Here is a 14173-nt window from a genome sequence, read left to right on the forward strand (position 1 = left end):
GAAGCTGTGAGGGGAGCGGGCTGTAAGTGTATTTTTGTTTGTTTAGTCGGGCTTCACATGTTTTAATCAAAACTCTGGGTTTTAGTCAACATTCTGTCAAAGCTAAAATATGTATGGAAGTTATTTTGCCTCTCTCGTAGTCTTTACAGCAGTCAGTATCGCGACGAGCGGGTTGAACTGCTATTCCTGTACCGTTAAGTTAGCTAACCAAGTACAGCTCTCTTTACCGTTATTGGTCAGATAGGAATGATTAGCTAGCAACAGCAAACCCGCTAGCGTAAAGTCATCCTTTTGTAGCTGGGGGTGCTAATGTAAAAATAAGAGTTGTTGCTTTTATAGAAAGAAAGCTGGCTTTGTGGCAGTTGCTGTATTGTACATTGATTAGCTGTCTTGCGTTTGTGATACAGCACGGATAAAGAAATACCAATCACAATCGTATTCCAAAACCTAGGTAGCTAGATAAAACCTTTCCAGTAGTTGTCACTGTGCATCCCTGTCCTGTCTGTCATGACGCAGGGGCAGATATGGGCACGCGAAAAGGCTGAGTACTATTTCACAGCTTAGGCTGCCACCATGGGCACCGCATCCTCTTTGGTCAGCCCAGGAGAGGTGATTGAGGATGGATATGGGGGTGAAGGCGGGGAAGCCTGTGAGATCCCAGTGGAGGTTAAACCCAAAGCAAGACTCCTGCGCAGTTCCTTTCGCAGGGGACCTCGGGTGATTGGGGCCAGTTTCAAATCCACAGGTTCTGTGGATCTGGAGTATGCCGCTGAGTATGAAAGACTCCGTAAAGAATATGAAATCTTCCGTGTCAGCAAGAATAATGAGATCTCATCCATGCAAAAGAAGGAGGCAAAGCTGGACGAGGAGAACAAGAGGCTGAGAGCGGAGCTGCAGGTAATGAATTCACTGGAGACCCAGAGACAAGCAACTTATCATAGCATTACAGCTCTTATGATAGTGTCTATCATTCACAATGTGACAACAGGCTCTGCAGAAGACCTACCAGAAGATCCTCAGAGAAAAAGAGAGTGCACTTGAGGCAAAGTACCAGGCAATGGAGAGGGCTGCCACCTTTGAGCATGACAGGGACAAAGTAAAACGACAGTTTAAGGTAAACCACATGTGTTACTCTGTAGCATTCTCCCCAGTAATCGTAACTGCATCCTTAACCAACTGGCTAAATGGTCGCCAGATTTTCAGAGAGACGAAAGAAAAGGAGATTCAGGATCTCCTGCGGGCCAAGAGGGACTTGGAGGCAAAAATGCAGCAGTTGCAGGCTCAGGGCATTCAGGTCTATGATCCAAATGATTCTGACTCAGATGACAACCAAACCACTGTCACTGGTAAGACCCAGATATTTAAAATGCTAAGACCTTATCTTTTTTTGTTTTTTTTTTTTCATCCATCCACCCATTCAGTATTAATTTGCAAGTAGAACACAAAATCTAATGGCTTGTTATGCATGATGAAATGTTCAAAAACATTATATGTTTATTCACTGTATGCCTTAAGCTGCAGGGACCCAGTGCGAGTACTGGTCTGGTGGTGTGCTGGGAAGTGAGCCCTCTATGGGTAGCATGATGCAGTTGCAACAGACCTTCCGGGGGCCCGAGTTTGCGCACAGTTTGATAGATGTGGAGGGACCCTTTGCAAATGTGAGCAGAGGTAAGTAAACTGCAGTAAGTCTGTAGAAAGCAAGGAGGCATCATAATCTGGGTTGTAGACTCAACAGAAGGAGTTTATACTGTGACCGTAGTGGTTACTATGACTCTAGAAATATTATAATATAAATAATAATAGTAATAAATAATAATAGTAATATTACATAATATTATTATAACTTTTATGTGTGTGTGTTTGTGTCAGATGACTGGGATGCTGCAGTGGCCAGTCTGCTCCAGGTCTCTCCTCATGTGCCCCAAGCCTTATGGAGTAACACAGTTCGCTGCTACCTAATCTTTACCCAAGAGACCAAAGCTGAGCTTGATGTCTTTATTACGGTTAGTTGCATGCTGTATTTAGTTTTCATTGGGTATTGTGGCACTACTATGTTTTCCAGCTTTCATTTGAGCTTTCAGCTCAGTTTCTTGAACGGGGCCTAAAGTAACACAGGGGTAGGACAAGCTAGAATGGTTAAATATGTTAACGAGTGATGTTATTAATCAAAATTACTGAGGTGCTTGCTCTTGTCAAGAAGTACTTGTCTGCCTGATGGTCCTCATTGGTCTTCGCTGAAATAGACAAAATAGCCAATGTGTCTCCACTGACAGACAGCATTAATCTGATGTTAAATCTCACATTGAGTTAACACAGGTTAAAATCCCAGTTTTGTAGAGAACTGCCACACATCCTTGCCTAGGAAATCTTTTCTTCATGTTTTCATTACAGAAACACTCTCCAGTGTTGCGAAGAATGTGTGAGGGTCTCGGCCATTTCTACCTGAACGTCTGTTTCCCAGAGGAGGCCACTGCCTCATACGCTGTGGAGCGGAAGCAAGAGATTGAAAGGAGCTCTGTGTGTGTGCTTCTTCTCAAATCTACTGTCACTAGGTACAGTAAGTCCTATACCTATCCTTGCTCGCTACCCCAGGTAGTTAAGCTTGTACATGAATGATAATGTTTGTTTATAAATAAATGAAATATTTCCTTCTGATGTTTGTGCATGTGCATAGCTCTGTGGTGGAGGATTGTGAGGAGGCCTTTGTGAAGAATCCTGATGGCCATCCACTGGTGCTCTACCTCAGGACTGAAGAAGATCACAATTTGACTGGACCCACCAGGCAACTGCTAGAAAGGATCAATGCTGCGGACAAGGCTGCTAAAGTCAAGGTTTGTGATATGTATATTAAATGAACAAGGCAGGACAGGATACAGGGGAGAAGGAGATATTTCAGTATCTAGTATTCAAGGATGAAAGATTGTATTTTACTATGTTCACTATTATAGCTTGACCTTTAAAAATGCTGTGAAAGTACATTTTATAAATGTTTATATGACATTTAAAGTCATGAGGAATATGTATGTGCTTTTTGATAAATAGCCTTATTATCCAGAGTTGTTTCACTTAGTATGAATGCTCTTCCTCATTGTTCTTCTTTTCAGAGTTTCTCACAATCCCACACACAGTATAGTAGCTATGCAGTATAAACATACCACAGGTGGCTGACCAAATGTAGAAGCTGTGTGTTTATTCCTTTTTAAAGTTGACTCTGCATTTTACTGCTTGCTAGATGTCACACAGTGCTTGTGCTTACATATTTTGAACATTAACACAGGTGGTGGATCATAGTGGTTCTGCAGAGGAGGGGGCTGACTTGATTTATGCCCAACTAGAGAAAGTCATCAAACAGGTACAGACTCTCTCTGCAGCATCTGTCATTGTGTATACAGTCATATATGTTCATCCCTCCTGGCCCTGACAACTTCCACCTCTACTCTCACCATGTAGGAGTTGCTGGGTCTTGAAGGAGCAGATGTTGACTCCAAGGACTCTGGGATAGAGGAGGGACATGAGGAGGACTCAGGAGATGTGCTTTGGGACCTGCATGATGAGCAGGAACAGATAGAGTCCTACCAGCAGGCCTGCAACAGCACCACCTCCCAGTTAGGTTTTCAGAAGGTAGGACAAATCTCCTCTTTTTAGCTTTCTTAATCTGGTCTTCTAGTCTAATAGTTTGTTTCATGAAGAATCCTTTAATTCTTTAATCTCTCTAATCTGTTGTTGTATTTTATGTCCTCCTCAGTATATAGATCGTTTGAATGACATGATAGCAGCTCCCCCTCCCACCCCTCCTCTGCTGGTGTCTGGTGGTCCAGGCTCAGGGAAGTCTCTCCTGCTCTCCAAGTGGTGAGAACCATAAGTGTAATATGTCCCCAGACTCGTGGACTCCTCTTTTATCGAGCTATTGGATGACCATTGGAATTTAAAGCATTTTCTATGCTTTTCAGGGATGTTGAGTTGTTCTCATAATCTAACACATTTATCACTTGTCACTTGTCTTTTCTCAGCGTAATAACTCTATTACAGAACGACACAAGCAGAAAATAACTGTAACACCATATTGATCTTTTAGTGTCTCATTAAGAACATCTGAAGTCACACTCTATCAAAGATGCATCCTTGGAAAAAATACCTCTTGTTTTTATATTGTGTCATACTCTAAGAGAAAGTGTCTGTTCTTCCTTTAATCCCTTTCAGGATCGAGCAGCAACAGAAGCAGTCGCCCAACACCTTGTTCCTTTATCATTTTGTTGGTCGTCCACTTTCCACAAGCTCAGAGCCGGTTCTCATTATCAAACGCCTCACAGTCAAAGTAAGGGTGCTCTCTTATTGCCTTGTCCTTAGGCTCCTTCTGGTAAAGACACTCTGTCTTACTGTGGGAATGTGTTTTCTGTTTGTCTGTTGTCACACAGTTGCTGCAGCACTTCTGGTCCATTTCTGGCTTGTCCATGGAGCCCAGTAAGATCTTGGAGGAGTTTCCCCGCTGGCTTGAAAGACTGTCAGCACGCCATCAAGGAAACATCATCATCATCATCGACTCCATAGACCAAATACAGGTACACCTCTTCTCTGTTTTAACTACAATTACAGATATTTATACATGTTTTGCTGTCAGAATAATCCTCTCTACAGATTTTTCTATATTTTTCTAGAATAACTCAGGTTCCTAACACAGGTTTTCTCCTCTTTTCAGCAAGCAGAAAGGCACATGAAGTGGCTGATCGACCCTCTCCCAGTTAATGTCAGAGTCGTGGTGTCTGTCAATGTGGAGACATGTCCTCAAGCTTGGAGGTGAGACGCACTGCTTGAATTCCAAATATCCGAGGCAGATTATTGTATATGTCAAAATTTCATTTATTGGCCATGCAGTTGCATATATTTCTAAATATGCATATTGCCATTTGTAATTCAGTGACCATGTCTGTTTAGATTGTGGCCCACACTTCACTTAGACCCACTGAGTCCCAGAGAGGTCAGGAGTGTTGTTAATGCAGAGTGCCAGAGCATGGATCTCAAATTTACCAAGGACCAGGTCAGTCATCATCCCATCTATCCCCCTTTTTAATAAAAAACGGAGGAGATTTGACTGTGTGGAAAGACATTTGGAATCATTAGCAGAGGTGTATTTTTTGTGAGAATGCTACTCATGAATGTTGAACTACCTTTGTTCCAGGAGAAGAAGCTGGAAAGGCACTGTCGCTCTGCATCCACCTGCAATGCATTGTATGTCACACTACTGGCAAGGATGATCATCAGGTCAGTCACCTCTGCTTTCACAATTGTGAATTTACTGTATTTTCAACACTTTGTTAGGCAAAAGAACCAGGACACACTGCAAAGAAATGTATATAATGTTCTAAAAGTTTACTGTGACTTACCTTTGAGAACTTTGACTGAGTAGATTCATGCTGTGAGGGGCCTTAAACGTGTATTATCTGGGTAAAAAATTATCTACCCCTCTAAGTGTGATGTCACTGAATGAGTGGCTACGTATGTTTGAAATTATTGGTGATTTTGCCACGTGATTTTGTGCATGTTTTGTTACTGCCCAGCAGTATATCATGTTGGTCACTGGAGAAGAGCCTGGAGCAGTGTCTTCAGTGTCAGGACACCATGTCACTGTACCGACAGGCCCTCAAGATGACACTGAACTCCCTCAAGACTGACAGAGAGCGTCACATTATGAGAGAGGTGACTTATGTCCAGGCAAAATAACACCAACTTGTTAACTAACCATGTTATATTGTATTTTCATGGTACAGATCATATTTTCTTTTGAGCAGTTACAAATATCAGATTTCTTCCTCCTCTATGCAGCAGAGGAATATGTGTTTGTTCTTTATCTCCCCTTAGATACTGTGCCTTGTGTGTGCCAGCCATAATGGAGTGAGTGAATCAGAGGTACTAGACCTTTTCCCAGAAGTGGAGTTGCCCGTCCTGTCCTCTCTGCTTTACCGCCTGAACAGACTCTGCATTGTAACCCTCCGTTGTGGGCTCATCAGGTTTCAACACCTGCAGGTAATCAGACCTTGGTCAGTAGAATATTATAAAGCAAAAACGTCATTAACAAAAGGGATATTCATTGGACATAGATGTGTGACTAGACAATTCTTCGTTGGTAGTCTGTATGTGTGTTTGTCTTTCAGGCTTGGGAAGCTGTGAGGTTGGAGTTCCTGGGTGGAGGAAGCAGCTCTGCTGTTTACAGAGAGAAACTCATTCTTTACTTCAGTCAGCAGCTCAGGTACTAAGAGTGGTCATCCTCGCCTCATACAGCACAACTCACGTTTTTTCTGTCAGCACAACTCATGTCATGGTGTGCATTGTGTGTGTGTTTAGCCAGGATCGTGTGACTTGGCGTGTCGCAGATGAGCTGCCCTGGCTGCTTCAACAGCAGGAGGACAGGACAAAACTACAGCTTAGCCTCCTGAACCTGTTTGTCTCCCAAAACCTCTACAAGAGGTACAAAACATGCATACACAGCTGATATTGTGAAGTATGCCACATTTATTTAGAGAGTCATACAGGTGTTGTTTTCTTTTTTCAGGGGTCATTTCTCTGAGCTTCTAGCCTATTGGCAATATGTGGGCAAAGACAAAAGCTCCATGGCCACTGAGTACTTTGACTCCCTGAAACACTATGAGAAGAGCTGTGAGAGCGAAGACAGCATGACCAAGCTGGCAAACCTCTATGAGACCTTGGGACGTTTCCTCAAAGACCTGGGCCTCCCTAGTCAGGTAATGTTGTAATATTTTAACAAGTATTTGCTTTCAAATAAAAGAGACATTTTTCTTTACCGCACATTATTTTTCTGCATCACCCTTTTTTTGCCACGTTTCTTGTTTCGTTTGCTTAAATCGCCTAAATAAGCGTTCTTCTGTAGACGTTTTTTCGGCTAGAAAAGTGCACATATTGACAGTTAAATGTGTATCTAATTCTGTCTGTCTGTTCGTGTAGGCCGTAGCACCTCTACAAAGGTCCCTTGAGATTAGGGAGACAGCCTTGGACCCCGACCATCCCAGCGTAGCTCGCTCCCTGCACCAGCTGGCTGGGGTTTATGTTCAGTGGAAGAAGTATGGCAACGCGGAGCAGCTGTACAAGCAGGCCCTGGAGATAAATGAGAACGCCTACGGAGCTGAGCATGCCAGCGTGGCACGAGAGCTGGAGTCACTCGCCATGCTCTATCAGAAACAAAACAAGTAAATGGCTCTTTCTTGGTGTTGAAATGCATGATGTTATTTCCAATTGTTTTTTATGTAGTATAGTTTATTGGTAATTCCTGCCAAGCAGTGTGTTTACAAAGAGCCACCCCCCCCCCAGTGTGGATGATCGTACAGTCTTATTAAAAGTTAAGAGTAACTAAAACAGTCATTGACACTGTCAAGGCAGGATTCCATTTAAAATGCACATTTAATGGCTTGCACCTGGCATTTTTACAATCAGGTACGAACAGGCAGAGAAACTCAGGAAGGTGTCAGTGAAGATCCGTCAGAAGACTGCTCGCCAGAAAGGTCATATGGTAAGCAGGTTTTACAGATACACACTTGCTTAGTTATCCTCACTTTATTAGTCTTATTATACATGCCTTTTGTCTAATCCTCCTTTAGTACGGCTTCACTTTGTTGAGGCGCCGAGCCCTACAGCTGGAAGAGCTGACCCTGGGAAAAGACTCTGCAGACTGTGCCAAGACTCTTAATGAACTGGGTGTCCTGTACTACCTCCAGAACAACCTGGAGTAAGACACACACGCAACAGCTGCCATACACCAAAAACAAAGACATTTAACACTCTGCATTACGTACATTCTACCTCATATTGCACCTTCTACTTGTTTTTTTTTTTCGTATGTCCACCAACATATCCAGTGCTGCCAAGGTATTCTTGACCCGCTCTCTGGAGATGCGTCAGCGTGTCCTCGGTCCAGATCACCCAGACTGCGCCCAGTCCCTCAACAACCTGGCTGCACTGCACACAGAGAGGAGGGAGTATGAAACCGCTGAGGACATGTATGAGAGGGCGCTAGACATCCGCAAGAGGGCCTTGTCCCCAGACCACCCCTCGCTGGCATACACGCTCAAACACCTGGCCATGCTCTATAAACGCAGAGTGAGACACGTGCCTGCTGAACAGTTCATTTCTGTGTTTGTTGTTGGCTGAGAATCTGATTTGAAGATGTGTGCATTGTACAGGGGAAGCTGGAAAAGGCGGTGCCCCTTTATGAGCTGTCTCTGGAAATCAGGGAGAAAAGTTTTGGGCCCAAACACCCCAGCGTGGCCACAGCACTGGTCAACCTGGCTGTAATCTACTGCCAACTCGTGAGAATGTTCATCATGCTTCATTCAATCTGCACCGCAAATCCCACCTTGCACATTTCTTGAGAACCGTTTGTACATATTTGTTTTTATTTTAATGGCTAATTTGTGGCTGTATTTTAGGTTGTACGGAGCAAAGCTAACTGTGAATTACTTTGTCTTTGGCAGAAGAAGCACAGTGACGCCTTGCCTCTTTATGAACGAGCACTGAAAGTGTATGAGGACAGTTTGGGGCGCTCACACCCACGGGTGGGAGAGACACTAAAGAACCTGGCTGTGCTAAGGTACAGTAGCCGAGGTTACATTCGATTGATCGCATGTTTGATCATGAATGTTGCATTACAATTTTTCCCCGTTGTTCACTTTGTCAACAGCTACGAAGAGGGTGACTTCGAGAAGGCAGCGGAGCTTTACAAACGTGCAATGGAGATAAAGGAGGCAGAGCCATCGTTGGTGTGTGGGAACGCTCCGTCCCGCCACTCCTCCAGCGGGGACACGTTCAGTCTGAGGGGACCTGCTCCCCTCCCGCATGTCCCGAGGTGACTCAGTTCAGCCACGTAGTGCCACAAAACACCGTAGGGTAACAAAAACAGCAGACCCCATGGTTTTATCAAGAAGGGAACCATCCCAGCCATCACACTGTAATTGTTGTGTAGGTGGAGGTTTAAGGGTTTGGTCAAATATACTGTACCTGCCAGTATAATTATGAAGTTGGCCGCATTTAGTCTGTGAAACTTGTGTATTTGCCAAAAGTATTTATTAATATTTCTAACATAATCATGTGTGTAAGGAACTTTGAACTTTCTTTAATTCAGTCCTTTTTAGGGGCCTGGAACTCAGGTTTACTCTTATGTTCATTCAGACTCAAACACTTATAACACTCCTATTTAAATGCCTCAGATTGAATGTCATCAAAAAAGGAATGAAATGGCATGAGGGTCTGGCATAACCTAACCCATGAAAGATGATTAATGAGCAGACACTTTCAGTCCTCTCTAATGTACAGGAGACATTAAATATGCACTTTCATTTTTGTGAATTAGGGATACAGGTTAGGAGTTTAATTTTAAATGAATAACCCTAAAAGCTCAGTAAAAAAGCAAGCTTCTTTTGAAGATGATGAGCTATCAAACAATTTCACAAAGCAGACAGATGATGCTGTCATTTCTCACCAAAACTGGCCCGACCTCTAAGAGATATGTTGCCAAGTCTACATTCCTGATGTTCTGAATGAAGGATGTTAGAGAGCTACTGTCTCTAAAATCAGTGTGCGTATCATGGAAAGTTTGGTATGTTTATATGCTGTTAAGATAACATTTATGTTTACATTATGTAACGTTTACCTACAAGTATTAAGTGTGTAATTCAGAAAGAGAAAATGTAGAACCCAAGATAAGTGTCCAAAATATCACCTCTGGTACTGATTTCATGCAAAACTTAATATTGTATATTTATTCATTTACAAAAAGGGATTTGCCAAAACCACGATGGTGCCACTTGAGTGTCCAGGTCAAAGTACGATAAAGTAATGATTTATTGTTTGATTGAATGTACGTGAATCCAAAAGGGACACCAAAACCAGTGTTTCATTGCCAAATATAGTACATACAATGTACAGTGTTTTTCAATATTCGGTTATTAATGTAAAATCTGTAAAAGCTGTACAGGACAACAACAATCACATCCTTGTACATCCAATACAGTATATGGAGGAGATTGTATTCCATCTAATAAATACTTTATTGAGACAACGTAAACATTGTTCATCAGTAATGTTGCAGCAGATATTTTCTTAAAGCTGAGTGAATGACAGAGCAAGTACATTAAAAGGTTGGGGCACTCGTTCACTAATCAAAACCGTAGAAAATACACATTGTGATACATGTTAATGCACTAACAGTGATATTATTCTAGGTTTGTAGTCATTTCATTAGAGGCTGTACCAATTCCAAGTGCTAAACACCTTTCCAGTATGTCAGTAAATTACACATTTCACTGCTTTGTTCGCAGCAGCACTTTTCATGCATTTCCTCTCTTCAGCTATCAGAGGATTTCATTCTGTAATTCCTTATTTGACATTAATTGGCTTTTTCACAAGGATGCTTGTTGTCAAAGAAAGCAATGGAATAGAGACGCGACAAAAGGCGAGTCTTGTCTGAAGAGCTGGAATGCATCGTCAGACTGCTGCCTACAACTTTCTCATCTGAGCCATCAAGTCCTCCAGACTCTGGTCAGTCTCCTCCACTGTCTCCCCACTTGCTGCACTCTGTTTCAGACGCAAGAAAACAAAATATATCAGCATTTAGATGAGTCAGCAAAAAGACCATTAACAAAAAGTACAGTCAAAATGCCACAATTTCAAGTATTCTTTTTATGCTTTTTGCCAGTGTACTTTACAATGCTGCTGACCCTTTTCCACAACAACATGATCTTTTGATTGATTTCCTACCTAACTTCCAGCCAGGCAGTATCATTTTAGATCAGTATGGAATGAAAATATAATTAGAGACTGTAAACTTGCCTGGTGCCATCTGTCACGGTAAACACTTAGCTGACTTTACTGTTACAATTTAAAAACATGGAATGCTTTGGCTCTGTGCAACCTTGTTCATTTGCTGTGTCCATAGAAATGACAATGAAGCTACGACGAATGTATGGTTTCCTTACAAAGAAAAAATGATAACTACATCACTGCATAACTCATAAACTTTCAGACAAGCTTGATGTTTGGTCATTTGTGATGCTATGTATAAATACAATTCAAAGATACTGCTGCATTTTTTTTCAAACTAATTTGGTTGCGGATGTCTGGCTTTGGTACAGTTATGAGGCACTTGGGGCTGAGCTGTTTTGCAGGCTGTGACGTACGGGGGTAGCAGCAGCTCAGCTGACGAGTGTGCATTCAGTTGCACGCCATACTTCTTGCCTTCACTCTGCTTGAATGGTCAATATATTTTTAGAAATCTTGAATTTTATATTTTAGAAAACAGAATATGGGCAATAGTTTGTAAGCAAATATTTTTCTATACTCTCTTTTCTTTTTTTCTCTTACTTATCCAGACCTGGAAATTATTAAAATCAAATTCCATACTTTTCCACAGGCCCTGCCTTGCGGAAAAAGGTCAGCAATAATTTCACATGTAAATACGTTAATGAGCTGAAACAGTGTTGTGTTACAGAAAACTAACCTCAGCTGGAATGGTGTAAGCCACAGTGATGCCTTCTGGGAGGTCAGGCACGATGCCTGATGCAGCATGCAACTCTGCGTCAGTCACCTCTGATACTAGTTCAATACCTGCACAGCACAATTGTGGGGGTGTGAATACACATAAAGTGGTAAAGATCTGACACCGTTAGCTGGAGCAGTTATTCGTTGCTCACCCCACTCGTTGTCCTCGTGTACGACCTCCTCCTCCTCTTCCTGAACAACGTCAACCTTTGGCCGCTCTGCCTCTTTCTTCTGTAGGGAAAAATCCACACAGATAGTTAGCTTTCCCAACTGGTACAGCGCCAAATAGGGTCAGTACTTTAATGAAAAGTCAGTTGGTTCTACGTCCTAATACTTGAAAACAAACAGCAAGCACACACCTTATACTCCTCCTGTTGTATCCTGCAGTAGCGGTCACTACACTGGGGGTTGGCTTTCATGGCCATGGTGGGGAAGAAGTCCTGCATGGCGTTGTAGCCAAGATAATAACTGACCGTGCCAAACTTTAACAGATACCTGAAAGACAATAAAACGTAACATGTAGAGTATATATACTACACACTACCATTCAAAGTTTGGAATTGCCTGCCACAAAAGCTTGATTCGGTACACTCAGGTGGCTGAGAGGTATACTCTATATGACTGAATGGCCTTTCATGATTTTAGGTTGTAGAAAGGCCTCTTTACAAATAGATGTTATTTTAAATGAAGTAAACATTTTATTAAAGGAAAGAACATCCCTCTAACAGGTGATTCAAAACTTGAATGGCAGTGTATATATAATATGCAACAGTCTACATCCTTAGGTTTCCCACTAACCATAAACAATGATATCTTACTTGAGGACATTTTGCACCAGGATGCCTGCCACCACACCCATTGTTGTTGGTAAGCTGGCAGCACACACCCCCTCCCTTTTCAGGGTCTTCTCATCGATGTTGGCTGCCACAACCAGAGGAGGAGCACACTGACAAAGCATATGATACTTTATTACAATGTAACTACAACAGTTTTCTTTCTCACAGGGCTATGTTGCTGAAGTGTTGCAGGCGTTGCACATCTTTTTGGTGCAAAGAAAAGTATAACAATGTTAAAAAGTGAACAAAGGGTGTTTGCGTGTGTGTGTGTGTGTGTGAACGTACAGCAAAGCACGCCGTCTCTCCAGGAATGATGAGCTGGATGTGTCCGGACACAGCGTTCTCACTGACACCAGATTCCATCCAGATCTGACCTAATTCATTACAGGCCTGAGACAAACAGGACAAGATGAAAACAACATGAGTAACATGCACAAAGCATGATATGTAAGCATTTTTTGCCCCAGTGATGCACTTACTGTATTGATGGCCATTCTGGCCTCAAAGTTGTCCACACAGCTCAGGACCAGATCGACCGGCTTCCCTTCTTCCAGCCCTCCATGACTGAGAAGACAGAATATTTTGTTGTAAAGGCCTGAATCGGTGAGGAAAGGGAATATAAAAACTAGAGGGTAGGAATGCTCACCTGATGCGCTCCATAAAATGTGTAAAGTTTTCCAGTGTGGTGATGTTGTAGTTGTGGGTCTCAAATGACACATCTGGGTTGATGTTCCTGTTGGGCAACATGAGAAACATTTAAGCAAAATGTCTATGTTTAGGAGAAATGTGGATAACTATAAAGAACAGTGTACCTGAGTGTGTGTTCTGCTGCTTCCACTTTACTGAGGCCTGCCTGGTGAGGCTGGAAGAACAGTCTGTTCATATTGGCCAGCTCCACTTTATCATAGTCAAAGAGGAGCAACTGTGATGGCGCAAGCATAGACGAGATTGAGGTGAGCACAGGCAGACAGTCTGCTGTATTAAAGCGGGTATTAAAGCAATGTAGAAGAAATAAGAAAAAAAAGTTTGTATTACCTTACCAATGCCACATCTAGTGAGCATTTCCGCTGTCACACTGCCAACTCCACCTACACCAACCACAGCGACTGTGAATGTCCGGATTTTCTGTCAACAAAGAACAAAAATGATAATGAATTTTTCACAATGCTAAAACCATCCTTTCATTAAGGGAGCACTGACTGGTACAGTCTGATATCAGCTATAAAAATCATTGATTATGTACATATATTATAGAAATTGATCAAAATCTATTTTTCAGTGCTGACATTTGGCCATCTGTATTGAATTCACCTTTCTGATATTTTATCAAGAATTAGGGAAATTCATATTTTTAAATTAATAGACAAAAGCCTCGGTCTTTAAAAACAAAAAAACAGCTTTAATGATACCCAACAAGTTTTACACTTGTATTTAAACGTACATAAATGCATATTGGTATTAATAGCAGCTGGCATGGATGGAAATTGATGTAAACTTCAAAAATAACAATTACAATAGAACAATTTTTTAGTGCATCCATATCTTTAGAGTATTATGATTCGGGACAGAGCAACAACCACAAACTAAAAGTACTGCACTGGAAACAGCACAACACTCAAATATCATACCTCATAGTCATCCACGATGCCCATTCGCTTTAAAGCCATTAGACGACTGCAATGAAAGCAGAGCTGAGATTAGCTTGTGGTCTATGAAGTACCACCATATGGGATGAGTGACTCACAAGGCGTAGCCCCTGAGCGCTATGAGCAGACCAGGCAAAATCTGTCAAAAGC

General features: G+C 42.1%; 2 protein-coding genes across 4 annotated transcripts in view; one reads left to right on the forward strand and one right to left on the reverse strand.

The window, feature by feature from the left end:
• nphp3 (nephronophthisis 3) lies at positions 1–11019 on the forward strand. 2 transcript variants are annotated; one of them, XM_041961430.1, is made up of 28 exons: positions 1–22; positions 517–897; positions 989–1114; positions 1196–1346; positions 1516–1668; positions 1870–2003; positions 2392–2552; positions 2675–2831; positions 3278–3352; positions 3451–3621; positions 3746–3849; positions 4201–4315; positions 4416–4559; positions 4697–4794; positions 4933–5035; positions 5177–5259; positions 5556–5694; positions 5857–6021; positions 6150–6244; positions 6340–6462; positions 6548–6737; positions 6958–7199; positions 7444–7519; positions 7608–7735; positions 7866–8106; positions 8190–8315; positions 8481–8596; positions 8687–11019. In XM_041961430.1, exons 2-28 carry the CDS (start codon positions 574–576, stop codon positions 8853–8855), a joined length of 3909 nt encoding a protein of 1302 aa, XP_041817364.1. In that variant the 5' UTR covers positions 1–22; positions 517–573; the 3' UTR covers positions 8856–11019. The 2 variants fall into 2 exon arrangements, with proteins under 2 accessions (XP_041817364.1, XP_041817365.1); XM_041961431.1 differs by having other exon boundaries at positions 5559–5694.
• uba5 (ubiquitin-like modifier activating enzyme 5) overlaps positions 9787–14173 on the reverse strand; it is a 5358-nt gene continuing 971 nt past the window's right edge. For both annotated transcript variants that reach the window (XM_041961439.1, XM_041961438.1), the window contains 11 exons: positions 14006–14051; positions 13413–13502; positions 13190–13299; positions 13024–13110; positions 12857–12941; positions 12663–12767; positions 12360–12487; positions 11901–12036; positions 11694–11772; positions 11501–11607; positions 9787–10578 (listed from right to left, as the gene is read on the reverse strand). In XM_041961439.1, coding sequence (XP_041817373.1) covers positions 10501–10578; positions 11501–11607; positions 11694–11772; positions 11901–12036; positions 12360–12487; positions 12663–12767; positions 12857–12941; positions 13024–13110; positions 13190–13299; positions 13413–13502; positions 14006–14051 — 1051 coding nt within the window. In that variant the 3' untranslated portion in view covers positions 9787–10500. The remainder of the gene's footprint in view (positions 10579–11500; positions 11608–11693; positions 11773–11900; positions 12037–12359; positions 12488–12662; positions 12768–12856; positions 12942–13023; positions 13111–13189; positions 13300–13412; positions 13503–14005; positions 14052–14173) is intronic.

The sequence above is a fragment of the Chelmon rostratus genome, chromosome 20 (assembly GCF_017976325.1).
Source record: "Chelmon rostratus isolate fCheRos1 chromosome 20, fCheRos1.pri, whole genome shotgun sequence".
Taxonomy (NCBI): domain Eukaryota; kingdom Metazoa; phylum Chordata; class Actinopteri; order Chaetodontiformes; family Chaetodontidae; genus Chelmon; species Chelmon rostratus.